This window comes from Numenius arquata, chromosome 9 (assembly GCF_964106895.1).
Source record: "Numenius arquata chromosome 9, bNumArq3.hap1.1, whole genome shotgun sequence".
NCBI classification, from domain to species: Eukaryota; Metazoa; Chordata; class Aves; order Charadriiformes; family Scolopacidae; genus Numenius; species Numenius arquata.
The window spans coordinates 4,313,964-4,332,461 of NC_133584.1; the positions used below are offsets into that span (position 1 = coordinate 4,313,964).

Below are 18,498 nucleotides of genomic sequence, written 5' to 3' on the forward strand. Positions count from 1 at the left end.
CTTTTTTTTTTTTTCTTTTTTTTTTTTGTTAATATACGAACGACAATCAAATCGCTATGGCAGAATATACAAAGGAAAAAGAATGTCCAAATGAACTTAACTCAGGGACCTGCCCCAACTCCCGCAGGACGCTTTCTCCCATAACCTCGGGGCTGGGCCGGGCGCTCTCGTTAGCGTGATTATAAGGGACACTAAACAAATTAGCAGTGACAGAAACGCTTCAAGTGTAACCGATTGCTTTTCGCTACACTTCTGCTGGCTGCTTTTAGCATCATTTGTATTTCAAACTCAAATTATCTAAAGCAAAGTGGGTTTAGTTTTTTTCTTTTTTTTTTTTTTAATTGAAGTTTTTTTTAAAAAGGTGTCAAGCTGGGATTTCATAGCAGCGCTGCTGAAACTATATTCCAAAAATTTAAAAAAAACCAAAAACCAAACTATTCAAATTTCTGGGTTTCCAAACTAGCGGTCTTTTCATTGTTTTAAAAAATACACTCTTTTCCCCTCCACTGAAGTCAGCTGTATACGCTTTGCTCACAAAATACAGATGCAAGGTCACAAAGTTTCATATCACAAATAAATTTAAATAAGATGTAAATAAATTTGACAAGCCATGACTTTGGCAAGAACAAAAAAAAAAAAAAGATATATTTAGCTCAATGCCATTAGTTTGCAAGGCTAAATTAAACTAATTATAGTCAATAACAAAATACAGAACATTTCTAATATTTGCTACATCTAGAGAGGCACACAGAATAATTCATTGATCTTAGCACTTTCTTTCCAGAGATGATTATGTTTTTGGATACATGTAAACGTTTGAATCACTGATAATGGTTTTTTTTTTTGTTTTGTTTTTTTTTTTTGTTTTTTTGGCATTTAATGTACTAGATGCTCCCATCTTCAAAAACACAAGAAAATGTAAGAAGATTAATAATACTAGGAATGCTGCCAGGTAAAAAGTTGACCTAAAGTACAACAGTATAAAACAGACAAAATATAACATGCTACGGGGAGGGTGGGGAGGGGGATTAGTACATAAGTACACTTTTTATTTTTTATTTTTTTTACAATAAATAAAAGATTGCACTGTAATTGGTATTTAAAGTACTGTATGCAGTATATAGTATAAATAAACCTAAAACAAAAATAATGTTGTTTTTTCCCCATTACTTTGGTTAAGGGAATATTATGCTAGTACAGGACACTGAATCTTACGACGATGGAGACAGAGCACAAAATAGCTAGGACAAAAGCAAAACCGAGTAGCAAAAATATACAAAAACAAGAGGCAGGGAAATACACTGTGTCTGTTGCACCCTTTTGGAATCTATTTGCACCTCCAGCTCATTTATGTCCCTGAGGTACTTGCACAATGTTGACTTAATATAAATAATCCAATGACTGAAGAGTTAAAATTCTAGTATCTCGATGGATTAAGATGCGTATCTTGGAAGGGGCAGGCAGGAGGAGGGGGGACATTCCCATCAGAGCAGGACTCTCATCTGAAATTTTGCCATGTACCAAGTTATTTCTATTAGCCCTGTGGTAAGAATAGCACAGACACCCTTTTCAGGTATTGAAAATAAACAGATCTCATTCCTGATACCTCCAAAAAAGCTCCATAAAATGGATACCCCTCCAATAACAATAATAATAATTATTTAAAAAAAAAAAAAAATCAACTGACAGTAAAGTTTGCTTACATCAAGCGTAAATCTCACCTAATTCAGTAGAGGCAGTAAGCTGTCACCAGCTCTAATCATATAAATCAGGATGAACATAATAGAATAATATCTAGTATTAGATTAGGAATAGTTATATACAGTGACAAACAGACAAGTTAAAGCAGCTTTTAAATAGCTGAACGTGGGAATAACTAACTATTGCACAATGCCCTCTTACTTAAAATTACTGCTAGGAATCAAAATGGTAAAAAAAAAAAAATATCTATAATGCTTCATAATTTATACGCAGTTTGGTTATTTGATTTCTTATACAGGCAGTTTATAGTGTTGTAACTAAAAATAACAGATAATTAAAAAGGTTGTGGTTTTTTTTTTGACTGCAGGATATTGTTCCCATTTAAATGCACTAAACAGTTAAAATAACAATTTACGTTTCCTCTTGAAAAAAAGTGGGGCAAATGTAGTGAATAATTCATAGGCAACATTGCTAATACTGTTCAAGGAAACCCGGTACTGTTGACTAACACTGTACTCTAGTCTTACCACTATACACGCTTGTGACTAACGTTTAGGAGGAAAAAGAAGAGACAAAAAAAGTGACTCATGATTAAAATTTCCTAAATAGTAAGATAAAATAAGAGACTGTATGAACTTCAGTGAAAAAAAACCCCAAAATAACGTCGAAAAGGCAAATTGGTGACAATTTTGAAACTGTGAAGGAAAACAATCTTGCTTTTGGTATCTGGTTTGCTTGTGTCTCCAGTTCGACCACTTCCTAGTTTTGAATTTCAAAAAGGTGCATCAAAACACTGATTTATCTTTCTTCAAGCTAAAACTGTAAAAAGAAGAGAAGTATATAAAATGTATGGTAGAACAAAAGTATTTCAAAAAAAGGAATATCTGAATAAATGTGTGGATTATAATGCGTAGCATTAGTTAAATTTGTATCTCAAAACTTCCATTGGATTCTCTACTTCATAAAGAAGTATTGTAATATACAGGCGAATATAATTGACAAACTTGCAAAGCCAAGAACGATGAGGGCTGCAAACTGTTCATCAGTAGGAATCATGCTCTTGATCTTCGGGTCATCTATGCTTCCCATTTCTCCTGCAAGCATGAGCTCATTTCGCTGAAGCATAAAGGCAACGGATGGGCTGAAAGGTCCACTAAGCTCCTGTGAGGTATCCAAGCACCGGCGGCAGACGCAGACGCGAAACCGATAGTCTGTGTTGACTTGAAGGCCTGAGATGTGGAATGTGGTCTCTTCTCCCTTGTACACCTTCAAAAACAAAAAAAGCAAGCACAGTCATGAACGGAGAGCAAGACAACCTCCTCCTCCTTCCATAACACCAAACAATTTAAAAGGATTTGGGCCAGAAATTCAAATTTAAAACAATTTAAAAGGATTTGCAAGGATTTGGGTCAGAAAGTTAGGTCAAGCCTAGGTCTTGTAAGGAGACATCGCTGGAGCTCTCAAGGGAAGGACTCACTAGGTCAATGCAGGTTTTGGAAACTGCACATGGAAGACTATTGTGGAAGACTATTTAAGAGGTGTCCAACCACGAGAGGTCTCAATACAGAGTGTTCAACAGAGTCAATGCATGCAAGGACAGACACGACTTCAGGCAATGTATCAACCATAAGACGTCCTTTATGAGTCCTATCAGACCCATCTTTTGTGTCTGATAAATACCACAAACATATTTCTGTACTCTTAAAACATGGCTATATGCCTAAAACACGTCTAAGACATAAGCACCGTGTTTGGCCCCAAAAGGAAGAAAACCTGCAAACTAATGTTATTGCAAGACATTCACTGTATAATCGTAAAATTGGTTACAAATATTATTTTAATGTACTTTCCTCACATTTCTCTCAAGAGTCAGCAATCTTGCCAGAAATTACACTTCCAGAATTGTGGAAACAATAAAATATTATTAAGGTATAAAAAAAGCTCCTCTTGGCTGCGTTGTATTTGGTTCTTTAGCAATCCAAAGCCATCGCGTATTTACGTTAATCAAATGTAGGTACCGCATGACTCAGAGAGCGTGAGTCACTATATGAGAAAGAAGAGAGATAACTGAGGACCTAAAGAGACAGTTTTGCGACTTAAATGGAAAAAGACCACTGGAAACATTCACGAACTCTGAAAACAAATAACCAGTCAACAATTTATATAACGGAGGGGTGTTGAAACGGGTATTTTATGAAGCGAAAAACGTGTCACGAAATGCCTGTGTCTGCTGGAAAAAAGCCCATCCCGAACTTCAGACACTTCTTCCCCTGCTCATTGAGCTGGTTTCCTTCTCCTCGCCGCGGGAGCGGAAGGCTGAGAGCATCTCTGCCCGCCGGGAAGTAAGAACCCAGCTTAGCAAAGGGTAACAAGAGGGAAATTAAACCTGAGCCGACAGAGGATTTCCTGTGCGTTACCCTGGAGTCAGACACGCAGGAGGAAGAGGAGGAGATGTGCTCGGCTGAACACCACTTGAAGAGTCCAGCCTTCCTGCCCGTGCTTGCCCCGGAGACTCATCCCTCAGTTAAGAAACCAGTCGCTGGTTTCTTGAGAAGGTCTGGGACAAAAGGTTAGGGGCTTTCTTTCATTCGTTCTCTCCCCTCCTTTTAAACTTTCGCAGGTTTTCTGAATACAGTTTCAAGGATGGTGACTCCGAGTTTCCAGGCTAAGTAGAAGTCCTCGAACTGGCTCCTGTTTCTTGGCCCCGAGGCATAAATCAAGAAGCAATGTTTAAACAAAATTACGTTACCTTCCTCGAGTATGCTCAGCGTTCAGAGGAAGCTCACTCTCGCTCAAGTGCCAGGAATAAAACAAATTCATCCCGTAAATCTCTGCATTAACCACAGCTATGCACTGTCGCCTTTCTCGGCGTCTTTGCTTGTCTTCCCAAGGCCAATGAGAAGTGAGTCATTAAGTCGTTAATACAGCAATTGCAGGGAAAACAAAACTGCAAGTGCTGTAGCAGTCCATAGAAATAATAATGTGGAGGTTGAAACATGTTTGCAAAGCGTGCTTCATTCCAAGAACGTCTCTCCCACTCTATTTTCTGATGGCATTTCCATTTGTAATACCCGCCTCTTGCGGGCAACTGTCCTCCACCTACTCCATCATCAATGCTACATCTTGTAGCTGGTTAATACTTCAGTTTCCTCCCAAATATAAATGATCGCGCAAAGAAAAGTTGCGTGCGTTTGGCACGTAAACATCGGCTCAGCAAGTAATTACAAAAGGATGCGTTATTCCACAGGACCAGAGTCAGGATTCTTCTACTTGGAAGAGTTACCTAACTCCCGTTTCTCTAGACTCTGAGACGTGGTGACTCAAAACATCCATCCTTACAAAACAACTCTAATCAAGGTGTGTTTTCTGGTGCAGTTGTAATTATTAATTTAGTTTCAAAATGTGTCATCAAAAGATCTCTATGTGCCTTTGCCATAAATGAACCTCTGCAACCAATATGACCACTTCTAAACCAAAATGAAAATCCAGTAAAACCCAAATAATGACATTTAATAAAACTGTTCCAATCTAATCTTCATAAATTACATTTAACAGCTACTAGGGATGGGATATGTACAACCTGTCTTTGCATTGAAAAAAACTTATCCAGTTAATTGTTTTTTCACTTGTTTTCTTCTGTCAGGGTGGTGAATACCAGTGTAACTGGAGGCTAAGTTTGGCTAAATCAAAGACCTGTATCTTCATTACAGTCTAATAAATACAGATAACCACGTTCACCCAAGCCAGCGAGTCAGCAGCACTTCCCAGAAAAAGGCCAGTCAAGTCAGAGAAGAGCATGGATAAAGTTTGAGAAACAGCTGAAATACCGAGTACATGAATTAATATTCAGTTATGAAAAGACAAAACATTTCCCACACTAGAGCTAGGAAGGTGGCGGAAATTGTCCTGCTTTCAGTGGTTTGATGAGCATTTAGCACACACCAGTGGATCTATGGCCTTTCTCAGTAACAGGTAAAAAATTAGTGCGCTTAATTATCATTTACTTCTGACAGTAGCCTCTGTGCCCTCCACTGGCGGCTGCAGCGAGCACCCTGGGGACACTACTGGCTCCGGCTCAATTTTGTCTCCGTTAGTATCTGTAGGACCAGGTTAAGCCGAGGCGGGATGCCCTCAGCACAAAGATATACGCTTGGCTGTGAACAGTTACACCCTGTGAATGCACTTCACATACACAACAGAGAAGGAAAATAAAATAAATTTGGCAATTATGTACAAGGTCTTTAAATTTGCTAAACAAATATTAAACCAAATACGGCTGTACAAAGCAGCATACTTTTTTTTTTTTTTATAGGCAGCACATTATGCTTCGGTGGCCAACAAGTTTAAGTATAGTGGCTATCCAATTTATCACTTTCAGTGCCTAAAACCAGCTTTTCTGTTTAGGTACCTGAGAATATAATAAAAACATAATGAGCTTTTTTTGCCCGGCTCCCTCAATGAAAATATCATCACAAGCAATAAACTGCTGCTGAAGCCTCTTATGGCATTTGATCCTATTGATCAAGCCAGACAGCTCAGAGAATTCCTGTAGGCAAGTGTTTCTCAATTTCACCCACCTCGCTAAATAATTCCAAACCCGCTCCATCTTTTCCAAATAATAAAAATGACAGCCACAATTGCTCTGTAAGTGACACACTGGAAAGCATAAGATAACCTTGCCTGGTTGTCCCACTGCAATGACCAGCGTATTTAATAATTAATAAAAAACCATCTTGTATGGTGATAAGAAGGTCAAGAATCAGAGGCAGGTTTCAATCTATGTAGGAACCATGCTCCCTTGAAAGGTTTAATTTCTTCTAAGTCACCCGACAGATTTCTCTTTAAAGAATTGGCTTATTATTTTATCCAAACACAAAATCAGCTTCGCTCACTCCGCTGTTGAGATGCCGATAAATCCCTAGGAGTTGTGTGGACAGCCTTGTCTCCTAAACAACGCAAACAAGAGCCCCTTCAAGATCACCTTCTGCGAGGTGGGCTGCACTGAAAAGCTCTAAGGGAACGATATGATTTGCTCCATCTCATGACACATCAGGAGCCAGAGAAAATAATCAATGCAAGCAGCGTTAATAATAAATGCCAATGCGTACTGTACAATTACGGTGTATTTTGGCACGCAACCAGCACAAGTGCCTTTGACTCGCTATTTTTAAAATGGGAAACCCCATTTTTTGCTGATTTACACTAATTAACAGTGCGCTGAATGTGTTTCAGAGATTCAGGATTTGTGTGAGCTTTATTACTGAGCCCAGGGAGACTCCGTGCTCGACACCGTGCCACTAGTGTGCACAACCGTTCCCCAAATAGTCATGGGACATTGCCACATTTTGAAAAGTCAAATACCATCATGATTAAAAAAAAGTTCTAACTCAGTTTTCACAATGATAGGATCTTCCTTTTCCAAGCTTTTATTTGGATGAAAAGACTAAAATCTACTACATAAAGCATACGGTATTCTTGGTAATAAAACACCGTTGCACCAGTTTAAAATATATAACATGGTATGAATGCTAAGCCAGTATCACAAAAGGCATATTGCCATCTTCCTATTATGCTTGTCAGAATAAAAACATCTTTGTACAATTTCCTGGGGGAGAAACATAGGCATTTATCAAACACTCTCCCATTCTCAATACAGAAAAAGAGATTGACATCCATCATCATCCTGATTTCTGCCGTGCGTAGTCACTTCCACAGATGGTAACTCTTAGTAAATGATATTTACCCTTTAATTGGTTTGTTCTGCTCCAGGAGATACCCGCACATGGACTTACACTCATAGGCTTTTACTCATTTAAACACTGAAAGCAAGAAATAGGGCTTTTAGATAAAATGAGGAAACTGGTTTTGGTCACGGAATTGTCAGAGTTGGAAGGGCCCTCTAGAGATCATCCAGTCCAACTCCTCTGCTAAAGCAGGATTGCCCAGAGCACATCACTCAGGACTGCATCCAGGCGGGTCTTGAAAATCTCCAGAGAAGGGGACTCCACGACCTCCCTGGGCAGCCTGTTCCAGGGCTCTGCCACCCTCACTGGAAAGGAGTTTCTCCTCATATTTGAACGGAACTTCCCATGTTCCAGCTTGTGTCCATTGCCCCTCGTCCTATCGCTGGAAACCACTGAAAAGAGTCCGGCTCCATCATCCTTCAACCCACTCCTTGGGTACTTGTAAACATAGATAAGGTCTCCCCTCAGCCTTCTCTTCTCCAGGCTAAAGAGCCCCAGCTCTTTGAGCCTCTCCTCATTCGTCTGAAGTAAATCAACTGGGCGCAGACAGGGAAATGGAGCTCCATGGATTTGAAACGTCTTCCTAGTTAAAACTGTTCAAGCCCTCTCCTTAAACAGTTTTCTTTAAATTGGTGCAAATAAAGCGATCTATTGACAGGATTAAAGACTTGTTACAGAGAAACAGCTTTATATGCTCATTAGTTGAAAAGCTTCAACTATATATAGGCTGCCCAGGGAGGTGGTGGAGTCTCCGTCTCTGGAGACATTCAGAACCCACCTGGACATGTTCCTGTGCAACCTGCTCTAAGGAGGACCTGCTTTGGCAGGGGGGTTGGACTAAATGATCTCCAGAGGTCCCTTCCAACCCAATATGATTCTGTGATTCAATTTTAAGGTTATTTTAAAAGTGGATTTTTATTCTATGGAACTCTTCTCATCCACGTTTGGGTTGGTGTAAAACACGTCACCGAGCAGAGACAACCGAGTCCTGGAGGGTGAGTGAAGGTGAAAGCACTTGAGGATGAGTGTCCCTACGTGTGATATGAAGAGTCCTGCACAGCCCATAAATAGCTTGAAATAGCTATTTGTCGCATTTATTGCCATGCCAGTGAGACATAAAAAATTATTTCATGCAGCTATTTTTCTTCTTCTTGTCCAGCTTTCCTATCCCTGGTTCCAGCAAAATGCACTGGCAACTGTTACAGAAACTCCCGTACCTTAAGACACTGTTCTTTCTCATGGGTGCATTTAATAGCCTGAAAATCTACAGTATTTTTCATTTGTGCAACCCCTCCAAACAATCCGCAAAGCTTTTCTAATACAATATGCCCCCTGAGATACACATGCAAAGTATATATATGTGTGATGTCCCGGTCTCTGTGGGTTCCTCACAATTATGTCACTCACAGGGAACAAAACAGATTTAAAACTAAATTTAGGATTTACGCTTAAAACCTAATTAAAATATCACTAACAGCACTTTTCAGCCAAAGAGTAGCACGTGATCAGACACATGCCACAGCAAAGGTCAAGTGGAATGCATTAGCCAGAAAATCACTGAATATATATGTTTTTATCTCCTATTTACATAGTTCGTGAATTTTATCTCCTGGTTAACCACAGCTGGTTATCAGCCAGCCCTACAACACAAATCACAGCATCAGCTTTGAGCATCCCAGCCAGGAGCTTCTTCTAGCGAGTCACTTGTGAAAACTCAAACAAAACACCCCTCAGGAGGGTCATGCTTCCTGAGAAATGAAAACCTTCAACACAAACCCCCGAAGGTGCTTTTTATTTCCTTTATTGCTGGACTTTTTCATACAACGATGTCTTGACCGCGGAGATTAAGCCATCGCCTACCTTAAAGGAAGACGAAGCCATGCCCGGTTCTCCCTAGGGACATCCAGAACATTTTCAGCACTGGAGCTATGCTCCCCAAAGCCCTACCTGGAGGTTATAAATCACGGCTACTTTGTAAATCAGGCAACAGCAAAATGGGCCCACTTAGCCACTTACCGCTGACATTAAGGCCAACACAGTACATGGAGGTTTTATTACCTCGACCAGCACCAAAAATGTTTCCCGACAAAAACAATCGTTAGCTTTCTGAATCATTAGCACCCACATGAATTTACGTTATTTTTTGATAATTCATTAATTCACCATATATCAAGAAATGGATGGAGTGTGAAGAGCTGTCTCTGAAGAACAGCCACAAGGAGGCTGGAAGCCTATGGGTAAGAATTAGAGACCGAGGCAACAAAGGAAACTTTTGTTGGTGTCGTTGGTGTATGGATGTCATCTATCTGGACCTCTGTAAGGCCTTTGACACGGTCCCCCACAACATCCTTCTCTCTAAATTGGAGAGACAGGGATATCAATACAGGCTGGGGGATGAAGGGATTGAGCAGGTCGGCTGAGAAGGACTCAGGGGTACTGGTGGATAAAAAGCTGGCCATGAGCTGGCAACGTGCGCTCACAGCCCAGAAAGCCAATCACATTCTGGGCTGCATCAAAAGCAGCGTGGCCAGCAGGGCGAGGGAGGTGGTTCTGCCCCTCTGCTCTGCTCTGGTGAGACCCCACATGGAGTACTGCGTCCAGTTCTGGAACCCTCAGCACAGAAAAGACATGAACGTGTTGGAGTTAGTCCAGAGGAGGCCACAAAGATGACCAGCGGGCTGGAGCACCTCTGCTGTGAGAGTTGGGGTTGTTCATCCTGGAGAAGAGAAGGCTCCAGCGGGACCTTCCAGTACTTAAAGGGGGCCTACAGGAAAGATGGGGACAAACTCTTTAGCAGAGCCTGTTGTGATGGGACAAGGGGTAATGGCTTTTAACTAAAAGAGTGTAGATTTAGACTGCATATAAAGAAGAAATTTTTCACTATGAGGGTGGTGAGACACTGGCCCAAGTTGCCCAGAGAGGTGGTGGATGCCCAGTCCTGGAAACATTCGAGGTCAGCTTGGACGGGGCTCTGAGCAACCTGATCTAGTTAAAGATGTCCCTGCAGGGGGCTTGGACCAGACGATCTTTAAAGGTTCCTTCCAACGCAAAGTATTCTATGATTCTAAGACAGGGCACAGTTGAAGTGCCCTGTAAATCACACAGTTGTGATAGATGAAACAAAAGATCTAGCTGTGATTGAGCTGTTCTTTTTCAGGTGCTCTGGGGTAATGTTCACTTGTGATCTCCAATCATGGTAGACAAGGAAAGAAGTATCAGCCATACTTTATTCACTTTAATCCCACACTGCAAGAACAGACAGCTTCTGTGGGGCAGCTGATACACAGCAGTTAGACGTCCTTGCATTGAAACCTTAGACAGGAACGGGATGGCTGAACAAACCAATTAAAAATCATGTACTTGACTGAAATCCTTGATGGAAGCTCTTGGAATTGGCTTAGTGAATGAGGAAGATAACTACCCACTCCATCTTCTCATCTTCAGACAATGGTTAGCACCAGCCAGTTCAGAAGAAAGCATGGGTGGGCAGGATTGTAACTTTGCAAAGGTTAGTTCAGTTAGAAATAGTGATTAACTACGGGCAGAGCGCAAATCACTCCAATAAGATAATGATACGCTCCCTCTGGGGACAAAACAACCTATTACAGCCCTGAATTTTGACTCAGCTTTTACCAAAGTTCAGGTTGCCTCACCATAGGGTATAATTCCACACAGCTGAGAGAAGCAGCACAGCAAACATTCAAAACCATTTCCATTATATCATCAATTTAGTAATAACAAAACAAGACCATTTTCCTACCTGCTTGTATTCGGATTCTCTTCCAACCAGTACCTGCAGAACGTAACCGACAGGATCTCCCTTCATGGGTGGGACCGTTTCCCAGGTAATTTCACAGGCGTTTCCTCCCAACTGTGTCACTCGAGGGGCTACAGTAAAATTAAATGCGTTAATATTTGATATAAAGACTGCATTGAAATCTTGTTCATTTTACGCGTGCCGTAATATAAGAGAATATTCTTAAAAGAACTTCAGGACATCACAGGGGTTAGTAGCGCATAATCTATACTCTTATTTATGTGGCCAAAAATCAAATTGCTATCACCACTGGATGAAGGAAGTAAAACTGGGGCTGGATTTTTAAGTCACTCAAAAGTCACATCTATTTCAGGAAGGTCTTGCCTTATTAAGCATTTCAGGATTCTTGTGCTATTAAACAATAACAAATGCCGTTCACAGAAAACTGTGTGAGATTTAGAGTTGATTAACAAGATCCTAAGAAGTTTCCCGTGGGATCCAGATCACTCCTGCAGAAGGACAGTGAGGTGTCAGAGCATCTCTCATCCCTCAGCTGTGTGAGCCGCTAGAAAGGGGGAAGTGGATGTGATGAAATACCTTGAACTTTTAAAATTCAATTGCAATGTTGTGCATTGATCTTTTCAAAGCAGAAGCCAACACACAATTTACACTGGCATTAATAAAAGCAGCAATTTCATGAAGTTCTGAGCAAACATCTGTGCCAGTGGAGATGCCTGCGTATTCCTCCCATTCTACACGTCATTGAAAGAGAGGAGTAATATGAAACATATAATTCGGGGGGAAAATGAGAGTAGGAATGTGAAAAGGGAGGGCAAATAATCTTCTGCGTTAGGGACTAAGTCTGACCCGGGAAGCAAAAGAACTAGCTTGATTTTGAAAATTTGGACTTATATCTAACTGACCTTGAAATTCAGATGGTCAGACCTGATATTTCTAGCCAGGCTTCGACTAGTGCTGTCACTAGAACTCTAGAGAAATTCAATTTGTCAGCTGTTACAACGCTGCCATCCTTGGGAGAGGACATCTCACCAGCTGAGAGCCAGGAGACACCCCACCGTGCCTGACGGCAGGCTCGCCGAGCAGGGTACCCACGGCGTGTTTATATGTACCACTAAGCATCTGCCACTGGAAGGCATCAAAACATCCAGGGGCCACCAACCCCAAGCCAGTACATGACCAAAAAATGAAATGGGGAGAAAAAATGGCACTAAACACTTTACAGGGTAGTTAACATTGTGCACGTGCAAGGAGATGAGCTTGTTAAAGGCAATATAGATTGCCAAACCTACAAAAACAGACAACGGGAGAGTCTTCCAAAGAAACAAATGCTTCTGCTGCTGCATGCATTATGTGAATTGTAGACTAATTCGCTACCACCCAAGAGGAACACATGAATCATATGCGGACCCAATGTAATCAATACCCATTTGCTTCTCTCTGCACATCTGCCAGCATTGAGAGACTGGCAATAGACACCTTCATCTCACCTGACAACACCACTCTCAATTATTTTCCCTCCTCCTTCCATCCCTCGCCCTGATACATGTAGATTTTTGTCTGGCACTTCCAAAACCACTGCCATTAACAATAATGCTATTTTAGGGTTGGCATCACTAACTGAGTAATTAGGATACTTTATACAAGAATAAACACGTGATTCTGATGAGCTTGGCACAGTTGTTCGTCTAACACCTACATTCCTTTGTGTTGCTCCGAACACGGAAGGGAATCGACACCATCACCTTGCCTCAATAGATCTCTTTTCTCCCTAGCACTACTTCCCCACGGCAGTGTTCACCAACGGAGTGTTTGTTGTGCCCTTTTCTCGGTGACAGCCAGTATTTTGCCATGTACCTGTGGTCCCAGCCCACACACGACCTGGTACCTGCGCCGTGTCGTAACTGCTGGAGAGTCAGTCTGGAGCATGAGTCATATTTAAGAGGAATTAAATAGACGGACAGGGAGTTCAAAACAAAACCCTAGCTGAGATCTGAATTTAATAAAATGGATTTTTATCCAACAGAATGAAAATGTGACTGCAGTGCGCGCAGGCATCCCTGTGCTAGATTTATCCACTTAGTGCAGCTACGAGAAGCTACGGCAAGATGGACTCGGCGTCTGCGGGTGACACACGGCCGTTCCCAGAAGATGTTAAAGCTGTGGAGCACATCCTCCCTGCTACCGTCACCTACGCCAGCCTGGGTCACCCAGCACGAGCTCCCCTGGCTTCGCTGGGCAGCAGATCTTACAACTGCATGGGGATAATTCACTCCTGGGTAAGTGTATTCACCCTTGAAAACGCCCTTGAACTTTACACCAAACACACAGAGGCATCTTCTTCCAGAAACAGGACTGAAGCAAATGCCAAAAGCCAGGTAGATGCAGGTAGAAATGAAGGTGGGATTCTCACATACACTGATTTTAGGGTACTGAAGCCAATCTCCCGACTCAGAGCAGCTAATCCAGGGACCAGGGAAGTTACTCCCCAGCAGTGCTCTCCCCTCTCTAAATCTTTGACCATGAACGGTGTCAAAATCACCAAAGCTGGGTTTTAAATACAGTGGTGCAAGCGAAACCCCTCCGACAAACTAACAGTGGCTGTTTCTCACAGTAAATGTAAGAACCTCCTGCTTCACAAAGGAGATTTAAGCACACAGGAGAAAAAGGTGCATCTGGTCTCAGCTCAGTTTATCCTACAGCCAACACAGCAAATTCTCCGCCTTCAGAATAGTTCTCCTTGCAAGGAAGGAGCAAAATTTACACAAAGTAAAAGGTGTTTCATTACAAAACTTCATTTAATTTGGCCTTTTGTTCTTCTAGCGGAACACGTTAAGTGAGATAAAGAATTTAATGCTTTAGGTATGCGAAATATTGGTATTAATTTTATAAATTAAAGGACAAATAAAGTCTGAAGTGCTGCGCTGAACATCACCTACACAACCGAAAACAAGACTGGACTTTACTAATGCTTAAGTTGGTATGTACACATATATACTACAGCTGTTACATCCCTTATAGAAGTGCTGCCGTGATCCAGAGCAGTCCCCTGGTAAATATTATTGTTAGCAGCAGGACTTTAACAGTTTATGTATTATAACAGTGGTTGACATAACATTTATATTGTTTATATGAATTTTGGGGGGATAATTTTCCCACCATAATGTAACTTCACAATTCACAGAAAGATGCAAGCAGCACAAACCGGTATTTTCCCGTGTTACTGTGTACTTATGCTAATCCTTACAAACTCACTGCTTACTTACCAATTCCTGAAATAATTCCATGTTATTTATGCATATGTAAAAAAAAAAAAATCTATTACATACCTTTGATTGCAGGTGGGACTGACTTAGTTGTGCAGAAGGTAGATATTTCTGAGAAAGGTCCCTCCCCAGCATCATTGACCGCCTGTATTCTGAACGAGTAACAAGTGGATTCTGTCAGCCTCTGGATCTTGTACGTGTGACTTGGTCCCCTATAAATCGGAATAAACCTGGAAACAACGAAAATGAGAACATGTAATGACAAACACATAATTACACCGGACTGGCACTGACATTGCTGGCTATTACACCTCTCGGTGCAAGGTATCCGCAGTGTGAAAATCAGCTTTGCGGAGCTGTTAAAGGCAAGTAGAAAACCAGTGTGTTATTAACACTCTAGCAATGATTAGCAGGTTCGGGAAAGCAGTTCATTGTCCCCTTCGCAATTAATACTTACCTTGCAAAAATGATTACATGAATTATTAGAAAAAAGTCTTGTCAATGCATTTCCTACTACCTGTCAAAACGGATTCACCCTGTGTTCTGCTACAACGCACTGTGTGCGCTGCTGGTTTTGAACTGTGTTTAAAACAAGATTAATACTTTGAATCTTTTATTGCCTGATTTGGACATTTATTGGATTCGCACATTAAGACCGCATCTTACACTCATCCGTGCTATCTTAGTAACTCTACTTAAATAAACTCTATTTAAATCAGAACATATGGACTGCATAATATATATCTAATTTATTATACACAGTTTTGAAGAGCTTACAGAGTGAAGGCAGCCAAACAGCAGAGACAGAAAGAGATTCGGGGAGAACATGTGGTGGTCCATGAGTGAAAAGGCACAGGGGAAGCATGATTATAGCAAGGGGGATGTAGAGGATGGAGAAGGATGCCAGTTTGGGAGCTCTGGGGGATGATGCACTGAGAGCTCTGCTGCAGAGCAGGCTGAGAAGAAGAAAAAAGACACAACACGAAGGAAGTGACTTCCAAAATACTTCCATTGACAAGACCAAACATCAGCACACACAAACTTGTCCAATAATGTAATGCAGAACAAAATCAATGTTGCTTAGTCTTAAAAATAAAGCCCCAAGTACAGTTCCTAGAGATAATCCGTCTTCTATTTTCAATTGTTCTGCTCAAATAAATGCTTTCCAGTAATAGTCATATGTTAGTCAGCAATTTCTAACTGAGACCCTGACCTCCGCGGGTGCTGAGCAGAATGGGGATGGGGATAAATAAAGAGGAATCACCCACATCAACCCCACTGGCCCCCACTGGGGAACAAGGTCTTGCAATAGTCCTGAATGTGGAGAACATAAAATTCACCACCTAGGATCACATAGTTGGGGTTGTTTTTTATGATTTTGTACACTTATTCAAATATCTTAACCACTTCAGCGGATTTGAAATCAGCAGGAAGCCAACCAAGAGATTTGTTTTTGACCTCCCTGTCTAGGTGCTTGCTTTATCCTGGATAATGAGTCCTTTGGCTTTGCATGAGATACACAGTATAACCAATTTGAGCATTTCAAAGAAGAAACTGGGTCTGTCATTAGCTCTCAGGGACAGAAATCAATTCATATTACATTATGATTGAAATCCACGGAAGTACAAACAGAGACATCAAGAATCATCTGTAATAAAAAGAAACGTTCGGGTAATTTAAATTGTTGGAAATGTACTCTGAAGACTAATGCAACTCACTACCCCCACCGAGTTTTAGTGAGCCCCTCACCTTGATTGGAAATCAAAGATCTATGCCCACAAGTTTTTAAGAGGGGATTTTAAAGGCAATTTCCAAAGAAGAGGGCAGGTTTTTTTTTTCTCAGCGGAGTTTTGAGGACCGCCTGCTATCCCACATTTTTGAGGCTCACACAAGGAGCTCTGTCACCTTTCAAAAGACCTGTTCTCATGGAATAAAATTTCTTGGGATTCGCCACGTGATGAACAAAGCAGATGTATTTAGGACAGCATTAAGAGTGAAGAGACAAGACTACCGTCTCCCTCTCCACTTCTCATCGCTCAATCAGGCAGCTGGCTCAGAATCCACTGCAGCACTCACGGAAGCGCAGAGACTTGTCTCTGACCCTCATCCAAGGGAGACAGACAGCAAAAAAAACCCAGATGCAATGCAGTATTTTAGACTAATGACCTCTTTGTAATCATCCGTGGAGTGAGGTAAGAAAGGGAGGGCAAATATACCTTCCCAGCCAGCAGAGAAGCATATCCAGAACCCAGTTTGGGCTTATGGTACACTTGCTAGACATATTTATATGGTGAAATCCAATAGTTTAGTCCTCAAATTATGCTTTCACCTTTGGAATATGACTTAGGTTTCATAACACTGAAAAAGTGATGTGGGAAACCACTTGAGCTCCTCCTGTCATTTGGGACCCAGACTAGTACTCCCATCCGGTTTCCATCTCCACCCCTACTTACTTCTCTTATCTCTGTCTCAAAAAGCATCTGTAATGAAAGAAAACACCCTTACGGAAAAGCCTGCATCCATGTTCAATACACATGGCTGTAATGGAAGCACACTTAAAACTTCTGAGATTCAACCATCTTTGAAGAAAGAGGGCTTCCAATTTCGGAAGAAGAAAGGCTGATCATCAAGTCAATCAAATTCAATTGTTGTCAGGCTCTGCTATGACAATATTGCTTTGTAATTGTGTTTGAAGATGCAGATCATGATGTAAGAAACGTAATGAAGATGAAACATTTTAACGTCAGTGATTTTTGGATAATAACATAGTATTTTCCTCATGTCCAAAATAGGCACTTTATACTCCTCCAGAATTATTTCTGTTATTTTTAAAAATAATGTAGTTATTTTATGTAGATGGCTATAGACTTGGAGCAATATACCCTACAACCTTTTTTCAGTCTCCTGGGCTTTCTGCTGAAGGACCGCCATGAACTTAAAGTTGAGTCACTCGGTGTGATTGCACATTGCTACTGTGATGTCCGCGTACATTAAACATGGTCTAAACTAAGATAATTTGTTCATATTACTGCAAGTTAATTTTTTTAAATCTAAAGACTCAAGATACAAATCTAATTTTAAAAAGCACATTTAAACGTTAGGTCCATATACCTTTGCCTTCTTGGCAAGCCTGACATGGTTCACTGTGTTTTATCCAGGCCTTGTTCCATACATTTTCTTAAGAACAAGCCAGCTTTGAGCTTTTTTGTGAGGACTTCATCTCTTATGTATTTTAAAATTGACTTAATCTGCATATAGAAAAGCTCCCGTGTCCTCTACCTCCCTCTCACCTTCTTCCAACCTCTACTCGGTTCTCCATCTGAACATGGACAATGAGTTTTCCTTCCCAGATCACAGAATCATAGAATTGTCTGGGTTGGAAGGGACCTTTAAGATCATCTAGTCCAACCATCAACCTAACTCTGATAAAAAACCATCACTAAACCATGTCTCTAAGCACTAGGTCGACCCATCTTTTAAATACCTCCAGGGATGGTGACTCAACCACTTCCCTGGGCAGCCCATTCCAAGGCTTAATAACCCTTTCAGCGTAAAAATTTTTCCTAATATTCAATCTGAACCTCCCCTGGTGCAACTTGAGGCCGTTTCCTCTTGTCCCATTGCCTGTGACTTGGGAGAAATGCTGGGAGATGTCGTAAGGATGGCCATTAAGAAGAAACAGCCATCAAAAGTATTTTTGGCTGAACTACATTGGGAGGACGCATTTTTTTTTCCTACATCCCACTTCACTTATCTAACAGAGCTTTACGTCATTCACAAATTGAACGTGAGAAGACACAAGTCCCAGCCTCCAAAGGGCAGCAACACAACTTGCACATCAGGCAATGGGAGCTGGGAGGCTCAGGAGAGCCTCCTCCATCCCTCCTCCCCACAAAGCTGGGCTGGAGCTGAGGGATGGGCACATGGTTGAACCAACATACTGCCACTTCTTGTCCCTTCAATCAAAACAGATACGCTTTTAGCTGCAACGTTGAAAAAGTTAGTTTAAACT

General features: G+C 41.2%; 1 protein-coding gene across 1 annotated transcript in view; it reads right to left on the reverse strand.

Annotated features, from left to right (window-relative positions):
• Window positions 1-871: 871 nt before the first annotated feature.
• The window catches only part of FNDC3B (fibronectin type III domain containing 3B), a 216,313-nt gene continuing 198,686 nt past the window's right edge, over window positions 872-18,498 (reverse strand). The window contains exons 24-26 of the mRNA XM_074152911.1: window positions 14,550-14,716; window positions 11,206-11,333; window positions 872-2,967 (exon numbers count right to left, since the gene is read on the reverse strand). Coding sequence (XP_074009012.1) covers window positions 2,656-2,967; window positions 11,206-11,333; window positions 14,550-14,716 — 607 coding nt within the window. The 3' untranslated portion in view covers window positions 872-2,655. The remainder of the gene's footprint in view (window positions 2,968-11,205; window positions 11,334-14,549; window positions 14,717-18,498) is intronic.